Source organism: Octopus sinensis, linkage group LG7, assembly GCF_006345805.1.
Source record: "Octopus sinensis linkage group LG7, ASM634580v1, whole genome shotgun sequence".
Taxonomy (NCBI): Eukaryota; Metazoa; Mollusca; class Cephalopoda; order Octopoda; family Octopodidae; genus Octopus; species Octopus sinensis.
Genome location: NC_043003.1, coordinates 2,116,883 through 2,136,718, shown reverse-complemented (window position 1 = coordinate 2,136,718; position 19,836 = coordinate 2,116,883). Strand labels below are relative to the sequence as shown.

The window sequence follows — 19,836 nt, the reverse complement described above, 5'->3', positions numbered from 1 at the left end:
TGCCAGTGATAAACACACACACACATACTGGCTCTATTTCACTTCCTTATTATTTATTAGTCAATTGATTAATTGGTTAATCAATTAATCAAGACACACAGACAGACTTAAAGCTGATGTGGATTAGAGAAGACATGTCATTAAAGAGATTGCAAACAGTGGGGAAAAGGCCTTAATAGATTACTTCACTGAACAAGTAATCAGACAGTTGATTACTTGACTGTTTAAATAGTGAACCAATTAATGAAAAACACGAAAAGAAGTGAAACCAGTGCATGTGCTTATTATTGGCATAATGACCCTCCCAAGATACAACAAAATTTGTTTCTTCAAATGAGTTCACATTACGAATCTTGCAAACCAAATACAAAAACAAAATATTGTGAAATATTTATTATTTTTTAAAATTATTTCATCTGAAACTGTCACTAATGAGTTTTGAAAAACACGTCTTCACTTTAATTAATTGAAATATGTAAATATATAAGTTGTTTATTTATTCACAACTACATTCATTGTGAGGTTTCATAAATTATTACAGTAACTAATAACGATGTATAAAAATGTTTAATTTTTTTTTTTTTTAATTAAATTTTATCTGTTTTTGATCATCTTTGTTTAAGCATGAACTGAAGAATTTAATGAGAATATTTTTTTTCTTCTTTGGTGTCAACATTTTGTAATAAATTCATGATTCTCTTCACATTAAATGAAAATGGTAAAATGGACAGAATGAAGTTTGTTGCCTTCAGTTCAGTTATTGGTGCTAAATTCTTTGAAACTCTTTTTGATATCATTAAAAGGAAATTGTGCCTCCTTCGACATTTTTATATAATTGTTTTTTATATATATATATATATTATAGTAAAAATAAAATTTTCTTAATATATATCTAATTTTCTCTTGTTTTTTTTCTTTTGGCTGTTATTTAATCCATGTGATCCCTTCTTACCAAACAGACCTGTGGTCAAAGACATTCTAGTCATTATCATTCTGACTTTTCTTTCCACACTTGTTCTTCAAAACTTACATTTCATCATCATATTTCATCTCCATGTTCCATGCTGGTAAGGGGCTGGATGATTTCACAGGATCCAATAGGCCCAAGGACAGCATCTGTTCCATGTCTGCTTTGGAATGGTTTCTACAACTGGATATCCTGTATTTTTGTAAGTTGAATGAAGTTTGATAATTTATCTTATATTTAAGATATTACAACCTTTCAAGTAAAAATACTAATCATAAAAATAGACCTAGGAAAATAATATGATTCCCACCTACTTCCTAAGTGTTAAAACTAACATAGGCATGAAATTCCTGCCTCTTTTAGATTAGCATTTCCCAGTAAACCATAAATACAGGAATATTTTTTTTAACAGATGCTCAATTGAAATATGATACATCTGCTACTATAAAGAACATTATAACTTGCAAACCTCATCAAGAGCCCACTCCAAGTTGAAAATGTCAAAACCCTGAAGCTTGTCCACTTGACCAGGTATGTATGAGGCAGATGTTACAGCAACACTTCAAGATAACCTAACAGTAAAGAAAAGCTACATCTGGTTATGCAAAGGCATTTTCAAAAGATATGCAAACCATCTTTCCTGGACAATGGCAAAAGAAAAGCCTCATCTGTGGTTTGAAGATCAACTGAATGCTACATGCAATCAAGTGGAAAATTGGAGAGAAATCTATGTCATATGTAATGGATCTAAGAAATGCAGATTACATATTGCTGAAAGATCGTACACACTTTTTAGATCTAAGAATTCCACTGCACCACTTAATTTGAGATGTGAAATTTCCTGTAAATGCAAGCATATGAACAAATTTCTTTTGGAGAACACCATGCTCTCCAGATTGAGCAGCTGTCTCACAGACTTTGACCCCCTCTTTGTTGAATTTTTCTACTAGTTCACTTATACTTCTATGGTCGAAGGGGACATAACTCTAATTTTTTCTTTCCATTTTATTTATCCTTCCACCTTTTGCACCAACTTTCTCTTCATTTTTTTTTCTCATGATTTTTCATATACCAGCACTCTGATTTTCAAATAGAATAGACCATGTGCTGAGAACCTGAAGATTGCTTGGAGAACACGGCATGTTATTAAAAACCTACTTAAACGCATGTCTCCTAAGGAAGAAGCTATTATCGCTATACTGTATACATTAAATGTGTGTGTGTTATGTCCCTTTAAATTAAAAGGTAGTATTTAGTTCATACAGTTCTATATTTAAGAGATGAAGAATTATGTACACCCGTGCCGGTGGCACGTAAAAAGCACCATCCAATCATTGCTGTTTGCCAGCCTCGTCTGGCACCTGTGCCGGTGGCACGTAAAAAGCACCCACTACACTCATGGAGTGGCTGGCGTTAGGAAGGGCATCCAGCCGTAGAAGCATTGCCAGATCAGACTGGGCCTGGTGCAGCCTTCTGGCTTCCCAGACCCCAGTTGCACCGTCCAACCCATGCCAGCATGGAAAGCGGACGCTAAACGATGATGATGATTTACATTTGATGAATATTTGTCCTCATCTTATTTGTTGTTAACACAACATTTCGGCTGATATATCCTCCAGCCTTCATCAGGTGTCTTGGGGGAAATTTTGAACCTGGGTTCTCATTCCTAAAGTATTTTTCGATGTTATTATTATTATTATTATTATTCAGGTCACTGCCTGGAATCGAACTCGGAATCTTGGTATTTAGCATTTAGTTCGTTTGATAGAAATCATTAGTTCTAAAATCCATCTCATGGATATTCTGATACACATCACCAGTGAAGCTTCTGGGGTTTTTGGGGAGCGGATCAGAACTCTCAACATCAAACTTCCTTGTCCACTTGATCCTGCTAGGGTTGATCAGATCCCAATAGCAGCAAACCACCAGCCTGTTCTCTTTATCCAAAGCCACCCTAGTGGCCCCCTCTGCAGTAACTCCAACCCATTCAGAACTTTGAATGCCCTACAAAACTACTTTAATTACCAGTCCTGATTTCTGCACTGCTCTACCAGCTCCTGGCATTTGGCAAGTTTCCTCCAATGAGCATGCCCCACGTGTCCTTCCCAGGGTACAATCAGTCCCCACTTGATCACCTTTTTTGGTGGAATTTGAGAAGATCATTATCTCAGGCTGAGAGGCATTGGTATGATGTGATCTGGGAAGTTTATGGATTTTATGTCATCCACTCCCAGCGGCCAGTCTGGAGCTGCTGTGGAAAGTAAGCACAGTTGATGAGGAGACTGAAATAAATACTTTGGAGGACACGATCGACTGAGACTCTTCAAAGTGGTGCACCAGCATGGCCACAGCCCAGTGACTGAAACCAAAGAAAGACTAAAATAGACGTAAGACAGCAAAATTGTTATTAAACTACCTCAAAAGTAAATTCAACAAGCGCAACCATTAATCCAGACTTGTTCTTTTTCTCTCTCCGTTTGTTTTCTCATTCCTTTCTGTCGAAGAGCAGAGGCTCGAAACATCAAAGACACTTTCATTTTCTTGAGCGTCCAAACTAACACACTTTGTTGTTCCCTCACCTCTCTCTCTCTCTCTCTCTCTCTCTCTCTCTGTTGTACAATTTTGAACCTCTATATAACAAAGGATGGTTGTAAAATTTGTTGAGGTTCTCAGCTGTGAATATAAGAGAATCTTGATGTAAGATGCCAAGTTTTGCATTAACCCTTTCGTTACTATATTTCTGACCAAAATACACCCCTCATGAGTTTCAATTAAATTCTAAAATAATCATGAATCTAGGCTTGTTTCATTAAATAACTAACTTTTTTACTTATCAACATATTAATGTGATATTTGGAACATAATTAAAGAAAGGGTTCTTAATCAATTCTATTGCATAACTTTTGTCTCAAAGTGACTAATTACAGGTAAATTGAGCAAAAGGTAAAAATATTAAAATTTTAAATTGAGCAAAAGGTAAAAATATTAAAATTTTGTTTAAACATCACCATAGAAAATGAATCATCAGCTAATATTCAAATGGGTATGCAACAAAATTTTGATAAAGAAGAATTGTGCACAATCATCAGTTGAATTTAATGCACAACAGGTGTACCATAAAGGTGGAATAAAGTGAACTACTGGAATCCACCGCAAGTTTGACCGAACTAAAGAAATCGGTCATCAGTTGAATTTAATGCACAACAGGTGTACCATAAAGGTGGAATAAAGTGAACTACTGGAATCCACCACAAGTTTGACCGAACTAAAGAAATCGGTCAAAAAATAATATACGGCCCTGGTTATGGTATGGAAGTGATAAATTCCAGACCACATCATTCCCTAGGCCATGCTGACTAACATTATTTTCCCTGTATAAAAACTAAATCCACGCAGTACCCAGTATTTGCTTCACAAATTTTCCAATTCAGAATCAATGCTTGATAACATGAAACTCCAATCCATTTTCAAAGTTGAAGAAAAATCGATGCCGAAAAAAATGTGGAAAAAAATCTCCCAAAATTCAGGGAATTTAAATTACACGTCGATCATTGTACAAAACTGTAGATGAACTGTTTACGAAGTATAATCACGTGTTTTCACAAATGTACTAATGAGATTTGCTGTGATATTCTCATTTAAATATGAATAGGTAAATTTGGGCGGTTTGGTCACATTAACCAAAATTTTTTTCAGGCAGCTTTGGGCGGTTTCGTTAAAGGAGATTGATTGAGAAACACTTCATGGCCAATCAAAGATTTTGACTCAATACATTAGGATTCTTGTAATTCTTCAAACTTTACTCAATCATTCTTATCAATGCAGACCACCCCACCCAACAAATTTTCGCAGAATTCTTTTATTTTATTTATATGCTTCGTTAAATAATTCCATCACTGGTCCAAATAACTGCTATGTAATATAACTGGTGCAGGGATAATTAGAACTATTTTTTGGAAAAGAAAATCTTGCAAAACTAAAATAAATCAACAAACATAAATAAAATAAAAAATACAATTTCATTAAATATAATAATTATATATATTTGGTGTGAATTACTTGTCAAAGATATTCTGTGAGTGATTCTGATTTTACAAAAAAACACGAAAAACTTCCAACCCTTATTTGGGTTTTCTGATATTCATAATTTTAGGGGTTTTGAGCATAATCTAAAATGAATCAACAGATAAGTCAAGATCTGCTATGAAACCACGTCTGCGACCGATTCACTGTTTTCGTGCACGAAAATGTTGACATCAAATAATAAATGTTTAAGTTAAGAGGTTTTTGTGTGGTTTTGACTGGCTAAAACAAGGGTCCTCCACTCTGCAATTGTTGTAGGTTCAACACAAAGTCTCAGATCAAACCCTTTGCCTGATAAGTACGTCTCAAAAATTAAAATGAATGTAAAATTGGTAATAACATTCCGTTTGAAGAGCTTACACAAGGAATGGTATTCCATGATGAGTTTTTACACTGTGTAATTGATCACAGTAACAAAGTATGGACCAGACAATCGGATGTTGTTACACATCACTGATCACAGTGTGCTTCACATTGTCTTAACTTTCAAATGATGCCATCCTGCTGACTAGGTGAGCAGAACAACATTCTTCTCCTGATGAGAGGGCTGTTCATTTGCAGGGGTGTACCCATTTACAGCTGAGTGGACTGGACCAACATAAAGTGAAGTGTTTTGCTCAAGAACACAACACACTGCCCAGTCCAGCAATTGAACTCATGATCTAGTGATTGTGAGTGCAATGCCCTAACCACCAGTCCACACACTTCCACATGTATTTCATTGGAGGGGAGGGGAAATATTGATGTAGTGTAAATTACATGTAAGAAAAATATTTAAAGCAATAATCAGAACATTTTTTTAAAATCCTTCTTTATAGTTTGGCACTTTAATGAAATTTTAAAGCCATTGGTAGAAGAAATAATTCTGTGGGTATTTTGGGAGTGGGGTGGATGAGAAGCAATAAAGGTAATACAGTTAAGTTTGACCAGTGTTTTGATCTGAGATCATGTGTTGCACTGGAACTGTGTCAGTGACCAGGTTGCAGTTGGTGGGGTGAGAATTTTGGCATTCAGTGGTAAGTTCTTAAAGTTAACTCTATCTTTGAATGACTGATACTGTATTTCCTTGCATACAAGTCAGTGAAGTATGTAGTGTAAACATGTAGTGTAAACATGTAGTGCAAAAATTTCAAACATCGTCACACTCTTTTCAAATCTTGCTGCATTCCATATGGAATTTTTGGTCATCCAAAGTTGTCAGCCTAACCTTTTATAATTTTGATGAGAGAAATTCAACTTGTAAGCCAGAAAATAAAGTGTGCATCTTCCCTGCTCCAATTAAGTTTAATTGTGCATATAAATTTGCATATTTCTATATATAAATACAGTCAGCAAAAAAAAAAAGCTTTCAAGTGTACAAAGATGGCCAGTAGAGGAGAAATTTCAATAGAAGATGGAAGCAATTAAAAATGGTCTGAGATTATATCAAATCAATCTTGTTTCTGGAAAAAGGATTCACTGAAGGGATAATCAAAGACCAACGTATGTAGAATGGTAAATTATGAATCAGGCAGCAAGCTGGCAGAAACGTTAGCACGTTGGCCGGAATGCTTAGCAGTATTTCGTCTGCCGTTACGTTCTGAGTTCAAATTCTGCCGAGGTCGACTTTGCCTTTCATCCTTTCAGGATCGATTAAATAAGTACCAGTTACACACTGGGGGTCGATATAATCGACTTAATCCATTTGTCTGTCCTTGTTTGTCCCCTCTGTGTTTAGCCCCTTGTGGGTAGTAAAGAAATAGGTAAATTATGAATCAGTTCAACCCAGGCCAGCATGAAGAAATGCATAAAATACAATGCTTCCACTAGGGCAGATGCCTTGGAAAAAAAAAAAATCACCCAGTGCACGCGGTAAAGTGGCTGGTGTTAGGGAAGGGCATCTAGCTGTAGAAATCATGCTAAACCAGACAAGTGGGGTTTGGTGCAGCCCTTTAGCTTTTTAGGTCCTACTGAACCGTCCAACTCATGCCAGCATGGAAAAACATGTTAAATGGCGATGGCTACGATGATTTTGGTGCTGACTTTAAAGATGAGGGAAAATTCAGAATGATTGTGATTAGTTTAAATCTCTTGACATTTTAAAATGTAACGAAATGATTAGTTAAAAGACATAAAACACTGACAACCAAAACTTTAAATGTCTTCATTAATGTTTAAAAATTAATTAAAAATGCATATAATAAACGTCATCAGTTTCTCGGCTATACATTTGGCTCAACACCCAAGAGTTAATTAAAAAGTATACAACAATTTTACTCATAAATGTATATATATATATATCATTATTATTATTATTTGTACAAATTCAAATACCTTTATATATACATACACACACAAATATATATATATATAAACAAAGTTAAAATAATTTAGGCTTCTCATATAATTACACACTTTTTCAGAAGCTACTTGACTTATGTAGAGTGAATAATTCGTAATGTTAAAAATCAAAACGGTAAATTGATGCCAGTGGATGGTTGAATCTTCAACTTTAGAAATGTTAAACTCTTTGAAAACAGACATAATTCAATTAGTAATTTTTACAATCAAATATGCAAATCCAGATTTCATAAATGTTCTGTTATATAACTTCACATTAAAACTTGTTTCAATGGTCATTTCCTTGTCACTATTAATGGTAAATTTAATTCATACGGCGGCAATAATATCCTAGAACTTTGCATTTTTCACACAGATGCTGTGGATGCACTTTGCTTTGGTCGGAGACATCCAAACCATCAGGTTTCTCTAGTGGTCTCTGAAAAGGGGGAAAAATATATCAATAAGTTGCAATAAAAACTGAATATTATTTTAAATTAGATAAAGTAGTACATAGGCGTGGCCGTGTGGTAAGAAATTTGCTTCCTGACCACATGGTGCTGAGTTCAGTCCCACTACATGGCACTTTCGGCAAATGTCTACTATTACAGCCTTGGGCTGACCCTTCACCAAAAGTGAATCACAAAAGAATAGCCACTGAAAACATTGTAACAGTGGTGGCACTCCAGCATGGCCACAGCCTTTGGGCTGAAATGCATAAGAGAATTACTCTTTACTCTCTCTTTTTACTCTTTTACTTGTTTCAGTCATTTGACTGCGGCCATGCTGGAGCACCGCCTTTAGTCGAGCAAATCAACCCCGGGACTTATTCTTTGTAAGCCCAGTACTTATTCTATCGGTCTCTTTTTTGCCGAACCGCTAAGTGACGGGGACGTAAACACACCAGCATCGGTTGTCAAGCAATGCTAGGGGGACAAACACAGACACACAAACACACATACATACATATATATATATATACATATATATGACGGGCTTCTTTCAGTTTCCGTCTACCAAATCCACTCACAAGGCATTGGTCGGCCTGGGGCTATAGCAGAAGACACTTGCCCAAGATGCCACGCAGTGGGACTGAACCTGGAACCATGTGGTTGGTTAGCAAGCTACTTACCACACAGCCACTCCTGCACCTATTAGAATATTTAACCATAATTTTTTTTTTTATATTTAACATTTTAATTGACCCTTTTGATACATCATTAATATATTTAAATTTATTTTCTTTTGACACTTAAAATTTTTATTTAATCTTTTTTAAAAACCAATCGTTAGTTCTATGTTACAAATCACCTGTTTTAAACTAATCTTAATTAAAACTTTCTTCCATTAAAATTTTATGTTAATTTATGTTCCAAACGCCAATTTAATAATGACAAAGCTATTTAACTAAATTCTTTATTATTTTCAAAACCTAATTAAAATAAAACCAATGTGTTTCAACAGAAATATGGTAACAAAAAGTTAAATATTTAGAATATTTTTAAAAATGTTTAATTTTTATTTATTTTATATTATAAGATTCTATGATATTAAGCTGATAAGAGAGACCCCCAGCCACCAGCAGAGATAGAATGTTGGAGCCATTCCAGGTAACGTTTCCATGTCAGAAGAATTAAACACAACTTTTCCAAACTATTGTACTACCATTAATTGCAGAAGGAACTATTCTGTTGGAACTCACTGGACTTCATCATTGAGAGATAAAGAGAGGCTGACATGGCTCTGTGGTTAAGAAGCATACTTTGTGGCCAGGTGGTTTTGAGTTCAGTTCCACTGCATGGCACTTTGGGCAACTGTTTTTTACAATAGCTCTGGGCCAACCAATGTCTTGTAAGTAAATCAAGGAAACGGAAACTGCGTGGAAGCCTTTCATACATATACTCATATGTGTGTGTGTGTGTCCCACTGCTTGACAACTGGTGTTGGTTTGTTTACATCCCCACAACATAGCAGTTCAGCAAAACAAAATTGATAGAATATAAGTACCAGTCTTAAAAATAAATACTGGGTTCGATTTGTTTGACAAAAACCCTTCAATGAAGTGCCCCAGCATGGCCGCAATCCAATAACTGAAGCTAGTAAAAAACAAAAGATTTAGTCAATACAATCTAAAGATTTTCTTTTTTTTTTTACCTGTTTGAATGGATAAACATTGATGTGACACTTGATACATTCTTGACCCATGTTGGCCCAACTGTTGCCACTCATCCATTTGCGTTTGCACTTTGGGCATTTATATTCACCGAAACATCTTTTCTTTCCTTGATATGGAGTCAGTCCTTCACCTTTTGGCCGCGCCTGAAATAAAGGAAGATTTTACTTGATTTTTAAGAATTGTTTCTCTATTATATATTTTAACCCTTTTGTTACCATTATTTCTGTTGAGATGCTCTGTGTTTCTTTCAATTAATTTAAAATATAACAAAGAATTTAGTAAAATAACTTAGTTATCATTAAGCTAATGTTAGGAACATAAATTGTGACTAAATTTTGGTAGAAGATTTTAATATAAAACTTATGAAAACAAGACATTTGTATACCAGCAGGGTTGGTACCGAAAGGGTTAAGGTCTTATATAATCATTGATATAAAACAAAATAAATTAATCCTTTCACTACAGAAGTTGGATATAACCACTCAAAATTTCTTTAATCTTAATTGCAGAAAGCACTTTTAAAAACGGGGAATGTCATGTATAAAACTATTTTCTGTTGAGATGTATTGAGTGAAATTTAATTTTGCAATCAAAGGATTTGTATCCTATAAAATAAATCAAAAGAAAGGAAAACAAATGGAAAGTCATAAAAAAATTACCCTTGTTGTTGACAGGTGTTTTGTTAGACTAGAAGGGTTACTCTTCCTAACACCATCCACTTTACACACACATAGAAAAAGGGCTATAAAAAATTATATATATATATATATCATCGTTTAACGTCCGCTTTCCATGCTAGCATGGGGTGAACGATTTTGATTGAGGGCTGGCGAACCAGATGGCTGCACCAGACTCCAATCTGATCTGGCAGAGTTTCTACAGCCAGATGCCCTTCCTAATGCCAACCACTCTGAGAGTGTAGTGGGTGCTTTTATGTGCCACTGGCACGAGAGCCAGTCAGGCGGTACTGGCAACATCCACGCTCAAATGGTGCTTTTTATGTGCCACCTGTACATGAGCCAGTCCAGCGGCACTTGCAACAACCTCGCTCAAATGTTTTTTCATGTGCCACCAGCACAAGTGCCGGTAAGGCGACGCAAGCAATGATCACACTCGAATGGTGTTTTTAATGTGCCATCGGCATGGAGGCCAGCTTGTTGCTCTGGCAACAATCTCACTTGTATGGTACTGAGAAGACCTGGCAAATAAAGTGAGTTCACAGCTGTAACCTACACCAGTGTCGCACAACCAGTCCACTCAAAAGTACCTTGGATTGTAGGACGACATGCAGTGCATGAGGAGACCTATTGAGTCAAGTGCATCAAAACCAAGATCAAATGGAAATTGGAGTAGTGATCCTTGTGCCGGTAGCACATAAAAAGCACCAATTGAACGTGGCTGATACCAACGCCACCTTGACTGGCTTCCATGTCGGTGGTACGCAAAAAGCACCAATCGATCGTGGTCATTGCCAGCCCCCTGTGGCTCCTGTAGCAGAGGTATATAAAAAGCACCTACTACACTCTTGGAGTGGTTGGCGTTAGGAAGGGCATCCAGCTGTAGAAACTCTGCCAGATCAGACTGGAGCCTGGTGCAGCCTCCTGGCTTCCCAGATCCCCGGTCGAACCGTCCAACCCATGCCAGCATCGAAAGCGGACGTTAAACGATGATGATGATGATGATATATAATTTCTTGCAGCTGTCTGTCTATGATATATTCTCTATTGTATGCATTTCTATTCCCTCCGATGATATCTCTCTTGACTACAGTTATCATCAATGTCCTTATATAATAGCCCTGCTCTCTGATCAATCACTGAAGGTCAAGCCTGATGGCTAATCAATATCTTCCACTTAGGTTTTCTCCATATTTATTTCTATTATAAATCTTCTGATCAATAGTGGCGTTAGTTACAGGTTTCCAAAAGAAAAAATAATAATAATGGCAATGATAATCTATATATATATATAAAATCCTAAAAGAAAATTTTCTTTTCTTCCCTCTATTCATCATCATCATCATCATTTAACGTCCGCTTTCCATGCTAGCATGGGTTGGACGATTTGACTGAGGGCTGGTGAACCAGATGGCTGCACCAGGCCCCAATCTTGATCTGGCAGAGTTTCTACAGCTGGATGCCCTTCCTAACGCCAACCACTCCGAGAGTGTAGTGGGTGCTTTTTACATGCCACCGGCACGAGGGCCAGTCAGGCAGTACTGGCAATGACCTCGCTCGAATCCTTTTACACATGCCACTGGCACAGGAGCCAGTAAGGCGACGTTGGTATCTACTCAAAATATTCAAAGAAGTTTTATCCTTTCGTTAAAATTTCATTCTTAATAATCTTCTTGATTACCCTAAATTTTTAACTTTATACAATAAGACAATATTGTTTCAAATGATCTTTAGAAATTACTTGATTTATCTCTTTCTTAAATGGCTCTACCCTCCTGATCTTTGTACACGGAAACTGAAAGAAGCCCGTCGTATACAAATATATGTATGTATTTGTGTGTCTGTGTTTGTACCCCCACTATTGCTTCACAACCACTGTTGCTGTATTTACGTCCCCTGTAACTTAGCAGTTTGGCAAAAGTGACCGATAGAATAAGTACTAGGCTTACAAAGAATAAATCCTGGGGTCGATTTGTTCGACTAAAGGTGGTGCTCCAGCATGGCTGCAGTCACGTGACTGAAACGAAGTAAAACAATAAAAAAACTGTCATTTTAACCCCAAGCAACGCCAGGTGTCTCTGCTAGTTTGAAATAATAATAATAATAATAATAACAACAATAATGATCTTAACTGATTGGAAGTGTTATCATGTACATTGTTTTGTCTTGTTATAAAATATGGGATACAGCAAATATTCTGCTCAATGCCACAGATTTGCTTGTCAGTTGTTTGACAGTGGAGCATGTCCCTTAATGGCTGATATGTGCATCTCTGATCATGAGCAGAAGTAGTGGGGAAGCATCATAGCCATGTGTTGAGAGGAATTCTTGGAGGTTTGGATAAATCACCTTTGGAAACATGGGTGGTTCGTTCAACATCCTTAAACAATCCTTATTCAGGGACCTTTTGAGCGGGATGGGTTACTCAACCAGAAGAAAATTCTAACTGGGCCCCACCTGCAAGGTCATGCACTGTTTATCTTGATATGAGATCACCATGTCGCGCACATATGGTTGTGATGCATGTGCCTAGTGTACCCTTATCAGACAGGTAGTCAGAATGGGCATACTGGGCTTCGTATATTTGTACCCAAGTGTCACTTTGATGGCATGCACTGCTCTCTCACTCAATAATAATAATATCCACAGCAACAACAACAACAACAATAATAATAATCCTTTCTGCTATAAGCACAAGTCCTGGAATTTGGGGAGAGGGGACAAATTGATTACATTGACCCCCAGCATTCAACTGGTACTTATTTCATAGACCCCCAAAAGAAGGAAAGACAAAGTCGACTTTGGTGGAATTTGAACTCAGATCATAAAGACAAGCAAAATGCTGCAAAGTGTTTTGCCCACCCTGCCAAAGATTCTGCTAAACTCACCACCTTAACAACAACAACAAGTTCTTCAGATTTTGGCAGAAGGCCAGCAGTTTTAGTGGGAGGGTGTTAGTTGATTAGATTGCTGCCAGCACTTGACTGGGGCTTTATTTTATGGACCCCTAAAAGAATGAAAGGCAAAGTTGATCTCAGCAGGATTTCAACTCAGAACATCAACAGCCAGAGAAAACACAAGGTGGTGGACTGGCAGAACTGTGAGAAAAACTGCTTTTGGTGTCCGTTCTGGCTGTTTATGTTCTGAGTTCAAATCTCACTAGTGTCATCATGGCCTTTTATTGAACCCAGTATAAATCATGGACTGGGTTTATGGTTTTGTGGAACGCTTCCCCTTAAAATTGTTGGCCTTGTGCCAAAATAAGCCAAGAAGTGTGTAAAATTCGTTTGATACTTACCTGAGGGCAGTCTTTGATATAATGCCCTTTTCTAAAACACAAATGACAAAGGTAGTGACTTGGTGGACGTTTGCTCGTCTGTCGGTCGATAATAGTTAATTCATTGAATTGGTTTCTTAGTTCATGAATATTATCAAATGATGTCGACGTTAGTGGCGTAAGGGAATTCGGTTGAAATGATGCCTGGTGAGGAAAGAGACAAGACATTAGCAGAAACTTAAATACAAACAATAAAAGAGGAAGCAACACTTTTCTTTGTTACAAAGCAAGATTCACCTTTTGCAACGCCTCTTTCCAGCGCTGAGCATATTGGCAATATGGGCAGTTGTCAAAAGCATTCACCATCTACAACTCTGCCTTCCTTTACTCAATCATCCCATTTATCCTGTCAAAACAGTCACAGAAGTCTGGTGCAGGTTTCTGACTGGCCGGCTCTTGTTAAACTGTCCCACCCAAGCTAGCATGGAAGGCAGACGTTAAAGAATAACGATGATGTCTTTGTCTTACATCTGTTTCCCCATACGAGCATGAGTTAGAAGAATACACAATACTGAAGCACTGTTTTATGGCCAGCAGATGCTTTTCACCTTTTGCCTTGCTAACCCCTTCCCTGTTTTTCAAGTTGGGGGGAAATTTTTAGTTCCCTGAAAGTATAGAACTACCGAACAGCTTGTCAGGAGAACAAGAGCAAGCATCAGCATCCGTTGCGGGTTTTCATGCACATTCGACACACACACACAAACATGCATTCTTATCAAAACAAATCAAAATAGATGAACATCAATGGAATTTGTATCTTTGTGGTACCAGTGCCGGTGGCACGTGGCACACAAGAAAACCATCCGAACGTGGCCGTAGCCAGAACCGCATCAACTGGCCTCCGTGCTGTGGGCACGTAACAAACACCATCCGATCGTGGCCGTTCGCCAGCCTCATCTGGCACCTGTGTCGGTGGCACATAAAAACACCATCCGAGCGTGGCCGTCTGCCAGCCTCGTCTGGCACCTGTGTCGGTGGCACATAAAAAACACCATCCGAGCGAGGCCGTTTGCCAGCCTCGTCTGGCACCTGTGTCGGTGGCACATAAAATCACCCACTACACTCTCGGAGTGGTTGGCGTTAGGAAGGGCATCCAGCTGTAGAAACACTGCCAGATCTGACTGGACTGGTGCAGCCTTCGGGCTCCCCAGACCCCAGTTGAACCGTCCAACCCATGCTAGCATGGAAAGCGGACGTTAAATGATGATGATGATGATACTCACACACCACCTGCATGTGCACACACACACACAAAAGTGCAGGTGCAGACATAGCTATGAGGTTGAGAAGATGGCTTCCCATCCACATGGTTTCAGGTTCGACCCCATTGCATGGCACTTTGTGCAAGTCTGTGGTAGCCCTGGGTTGACCAAAGCCTTGTGAGTAGATTTCGTAAATGGAAACTAAAAGAAGCTCACCATATATATATATATATATATATACATGTGTATGTGTGTGTGTGTGTGCACACATGCTCACATATATGGCTACATCATCATCATCATATATCCGTTGTCCATGCTGACATGGGTTGGACAGTTTGACCAGGGCTGGCATGCTGGTTCCAGTCTAATTTGGTATGGTTTTCCACGGCTGGATGCCTCTCCTAATGCCAACCACTCTGAGAGTGTAACAGGTGCTTTTACGTGCCACTGGCACAGGTGCCATTTGCATCACACACACACACACATATATATATATACTCACACACATATACACATACATATATATATTGTATGATACAAACAAGATGATATTTTTTCGAATGCTGCACTGTTGTCAGAACAGCAGAAACAAGGTATTTGTTGACAACTCCTTTCACCTTGTAAGAGTAATATATATATTAATGTGTGTGAGTGTATATATGTTTGTGTCCCTTTGTCTTCACACTGCATGGTAGTTGTAAACGAGTGTCTCTGTCGTACAAGCAGTGTCATTCGTTTTCAGTATTCTGCAAGAACATGTCTGGCCATGGAGGGGAAATATTGCCTTGTTTGGAAACGGGTGAAAGTTGATGACAGGAAGGACATCTGGCCATAGAAAATCCACCTCAATAAATGCTGTCCAACCCATGCAAGAATGGAAAAGTGAACATAAGAATTGATGATGATGATGATATACATGATAGCTTTGTACAGTTTTTTTTCAGCCAAATTCACTCGCAAGCCGTTGGCTTGCTTGAGGCCATAGTAGAAGACAAATGCCCAAGGTGCTGTGCAATGGAATTGAACCTAGAACTATGTGGTTACAAGGCAAGGTTCTTAACCATACAACCATATCCTCCATCATATGTTTGAGATATTCCAAGAAATACAAATGGAAAAATATAAATACAGTTGATAATTAGGTGCAGGCATGACTGTGAGGGAAGAAGCTTGCTTCCCAACCACAGGGCTCTGGGTTCCCTCCTGCTTGACCCCTTGAGCAAGTGTCTGCTACTATAGCCTCAGGTCGACCAAAGCCTTGTGAGTGGATTTGGTTGACGGAAACTGAAAGAAGCCCATCATGTGTGTGTGTGTGCCTTTGTGTCTCTGTGTATTTTTGTGTCTGTGTGAGTGGCTCCTGTGCCAGTGGCATGTAAAAAGCATCATTCAAACATGGTCGATGCCAGTACTGCCTGACTGGCCCTCGCGCTGGTGGCACATAAAAAGCACCCACTACACTCTCAGAGTGGATGGCATTAGGAAGGGCATCCAGCTTTAGAAACATTGCCAGATCAGATTGGGGCCTGGTGCAGCCTTCTGGCTTCCCAGACCCCAGTCACACTGTCCAACCCATGCCAGCATGGAAGGCGGACGTTAAATGACAATGATGATGATGTGTGTCCCTCACAACTGCTTTACAACCGGTGTTGGTGTGTTTACATCCCTGTAACTTAGCGGTTTGGCAAAAGAAATCAATAGAATAAATACCAAGCTTAAAAGAAAATATAAAGTTCTAGGGTTGATTCAATCTACGAAAAAATTCTCCAAGGTAGTGCCCCAGCATGGCCACAATCTAATGACTGAAACAAGTAAAAGATAATAAAATCATCATCATCATCATCGTTTAACGTCTGTTTTCCATGCTAGCATGGGTTGGACAGTTCAACCGGGGATCTGGGAAGCCAGGAGGCTGCGCCAGGCTCCGGTCTGTTCTGGCAGTGTTTCTACAGATGGATGACCTTCCTAACGCCAACCACTCCGTGAGTGTAGTGAGTGCTTTTTACATGCCACCGGCACAGGTGCCAGATGAGGCTGGCAAACGGCCACGATCGGTTGGTGCTTTTTACGTGCCATAATCGTTTATTTTCCCACTTGCAGTTTCTCTTCGCTACATGGGAGAGCACCAAAATCCAGAAGGTCCAGGGCCTCTGCCATTTACTTACACCATTTTTCGGTGCCCCTTGCTATGTTTCAACAAACTTAATTACACCACAAATGATTGCTGCCACCAGGCTGATCACCAGTAAAAGACTACTTATGTAAGTCATTTTATTAAAATATAAAACGGAATGTCAGACATTTTGACAAATAAAAAAAAATTCCTTTTCTATTATAGGCACAAGATCTGGAATTTTTTTGTGCAGGGTCAAGAAAGTAACTGGTTGATGGAAACTGAAAGAAGCCTATCATGTGTGTGTGTGTGTCTTTGTGTCTCTATATGTTTTTGTGTCTGTGCGACTGGCCCTCATGCCAGTGGCAAGTAAAAAGCACCATTCAAGCATGGTCGATGCCAGTACCACCTGACTGGCCATCATGCCAGTGGCATGTAAAAAGCACCCACCACACTCTCGGAGTGGTTGGCATTAGGAACTGCTATTTATTTTATTGATCCCGAAAAGATGAAAGTCAAAGTTGACCTCAGCAGAATTTGAACTCAGAAAATAAAGATGGATGAAATGCCACAAACCATTTTGTCTGCTAATGATTCTGCCAGCTCACTGCCTTATTTCGGACTAGTTATACTGGTTTCAAATTTTGGCACAAGGCCAGCAATTTTTAGGGGTGGGAGCAATATTTACGTGTTTAACTGATACTTATTTTGTTTTTATTGACCTCGTATCGATGAAGGGCAAAGTTGACCTCAGTGGAATTTGAGCTCAGAATGGAAAGACAGGCAAAATGCTGCCAAGTATTTTTGTCCAGGGTGTTACCAATTTCTGCCAAATCATCCTCTGGTTTTTTGCTAGAAATATCACCAGATGATGTGGTGAGCCGGCAGAACCATTAGCATGCCAGGCGAAATGCTTAGCAGCCTTTCATCATTGGTCTTCATGTTCTGAGTTCAAATTCCACTGGAATCAACATTGCCTTTTATCCTTTGCAGGTACCAGTTAAGTACTGGGGTTGATGTAATCGACTTACTCACTGCCTCCCCCGCCCAAGAGTTGCTGGCCTTGTGCCAAAATTTGAAATCAGTATTACCAGATGATTCACAACAAATTTAAAATATTTTTGAAAATTAAGTAATTAAAGGAAGCATCTGTTGCCAACTGCGTCCTTTCCCTCCTGGACCCATATAAAATCTACCATTACCCCCAGGGGATCGTATCGACCACAAAGTTTTTAATCTAAAATGATATTAAACGGTAAATATGTCGCTCATTTTTGTCTTAAATTGGAGCTTAAGATGTCTCGCATATATTTTTATTGTTTACATGTTCGAGTCATTGGACAACGGCCATACTGGAGCACTGGGTTGACCTCAGTACTAATTTCTTTATTTAAAAGTCTCATATTTATTCTATTGGTTTGTTTTACAGGCCCTCTAAAATTGCAGGGGTGTAAACAAACCAACACCAGTTGTCAAGCAATGCTGACAAGACAAATCCAACCACAAAGGCAGGCACACACACACACACACACACACACACACACACACATCAAGCTTCCATGCAGTTTCCATCAACCAAATCCATTCACAAGGCATTGGTCGACCCAGGGTTATAGTAGAAGACACTTGCCCAAGGTGCCTTGCAATGGGACTGAACCCAGAACCACACAGTTGCAAAGCAAGCTTCTTAACCACCCAGCCAGGCCTGCCCTCATAAAGTTCTTTTGATCACAAATTTATCAGAAGACTAGAATTTTTGACCTTTTTGGAGTAGACAGCTATGCCAGGTTGTGTTCCTTTCTTGGCAGTTTTCAGTTGCTGGAAATGACCCTGGGGGAAGAAAAATTTGATTAATTACAGTTTCTCTTTAGTTATTTGGACAATTTTTCAGCTTTATAATGTTTTATAAATGTGTGTGTGTGTGTGTGTGTGTGTGTGTGTGTGTGTATACTTCTAATATAGGATAAAAATTTTTTACAAAAATTTCATCGAGTGGCCAGCATATTAAAATACCTTTAAAGGTGAAAATTATAAACAAGGGCAAAAGAAAAAATTTCTCTGCCAATATGCTGTGAAATAGACTTTAAACCGTCAGTCACCACATACAATATACATCACTATGAATACACGTTCTGCTGATGTATATTGTGTGTGGTGATTGACAATTTAAAGTCTATTTCTCAATATAGGAAATTTGTCTTTTGCCCTTATTTATAATTATATATATAGACTAGCAGTATCGCCCGGCGTTGCTCGGGTTTGTAAGGGAAATAACTATATAAGCATTTTTAGAGAGTTACTTCCCTTATAAATTCGGGCTTTCTTAGCCATTTTTGTTTTGGTGTCTTCAAGCCATGAAGTCGTTGTTCTAAAAGAACGCTGGTTTCCTTCACAACGCATTACGACGTTGATTTCTTTACACCCCCTTCCCCACAGCTTCATGAGGGAGGGAAGGGGGAGAAGCAAACAGGTGCAGCTGTGAGCGTGGACGCCAACTCCGCCGCCATCGACACACGAAAAATTATGCATTAAAATGGAATAAAAAATGATGTTAAATTATTTTTAAAATCGTAGACTCATCGTTGACGCGCGCTAATATTCAGACGGGCTCGATATGAATCACGACTATAAGATACCCGAATTTGGTTAAACTGCACCGCAAAATGTGGGAGGAGTTAGGAATCTAAATCGAAGGGGACAGACACTCACACAACTAGAGTTTTACATATATAGATTACACAATTGTAGCCATTGCCAGTGTCATGCATATGGCACCCATGTCGGTGGCACATAAAAACCACCCATTATGCTCTTGGAGTGGTTGGTATTAGGAAGGGCATCCAGCTGTAGAAAACCATTCCAAATCAGACTGGAACCAGGTGCAGCCTTCCAGCTTTTCAGTTCCAGTCAAACCATCCAACCCATGCCAGCATAGAAAGCAGATGTTAAATGATGATGATGA

General features: G+C 38.6%; 1 protein-coding gene and 1 long non-coding RNA gene across 2 annotated transcripts in view; one reads left to right on the top strand and one right to left on the bottom strand.

The window, feature by feature from the left end:
- The first annotated feature begins 5,406 nt into the window (after positions 1 to 5,406).
- LOC118764149 lies at positions 5,407 to 7,063 on the top strand. Its single transcript, XR_004999932.1, has 3 exons — positions 5,407 to 5,420; positions 6,451 to 6,544; positions 6,793 to 7,063. It is a non-coding gene; the product is annotated as an uncharacterized LOC118764149 (long non-coding RNA).
- Positions 7,064 to 7,177: 114 nt separating this feature from the next.
- LOC115214193 overlaps positions 7,178 to 19,836 on the bottom strand; it is a 30,943-nt gene continuing 18,284 nt past the window's right edge. The window contains exons 2-5 of the mRNA XM_029783292.2: positions 18,636 to 18,704; positions 13,521 to 13,703; positions 9,524 to 9,688; positions 7,178 to 7,808 (exon numbers count right to left, since the gene is read on the bottom strand). Coding sequence (XP_029639152.1) covers positions 7,695 to 7,808; positions 9,524 to 9,688; positions 13,521 to 13,703; positions 18,636 to 18,704 — 531 coding nt within the window. The 3' untranslated portion in view covers positions 7,178 to 7,694. The remainder of the gene's footprint in view (positions 7,809 to 9,523; positions 9,689 to 13,520; positions 13,704 to 18,635; positions 18,705 to 19,836) is intronic.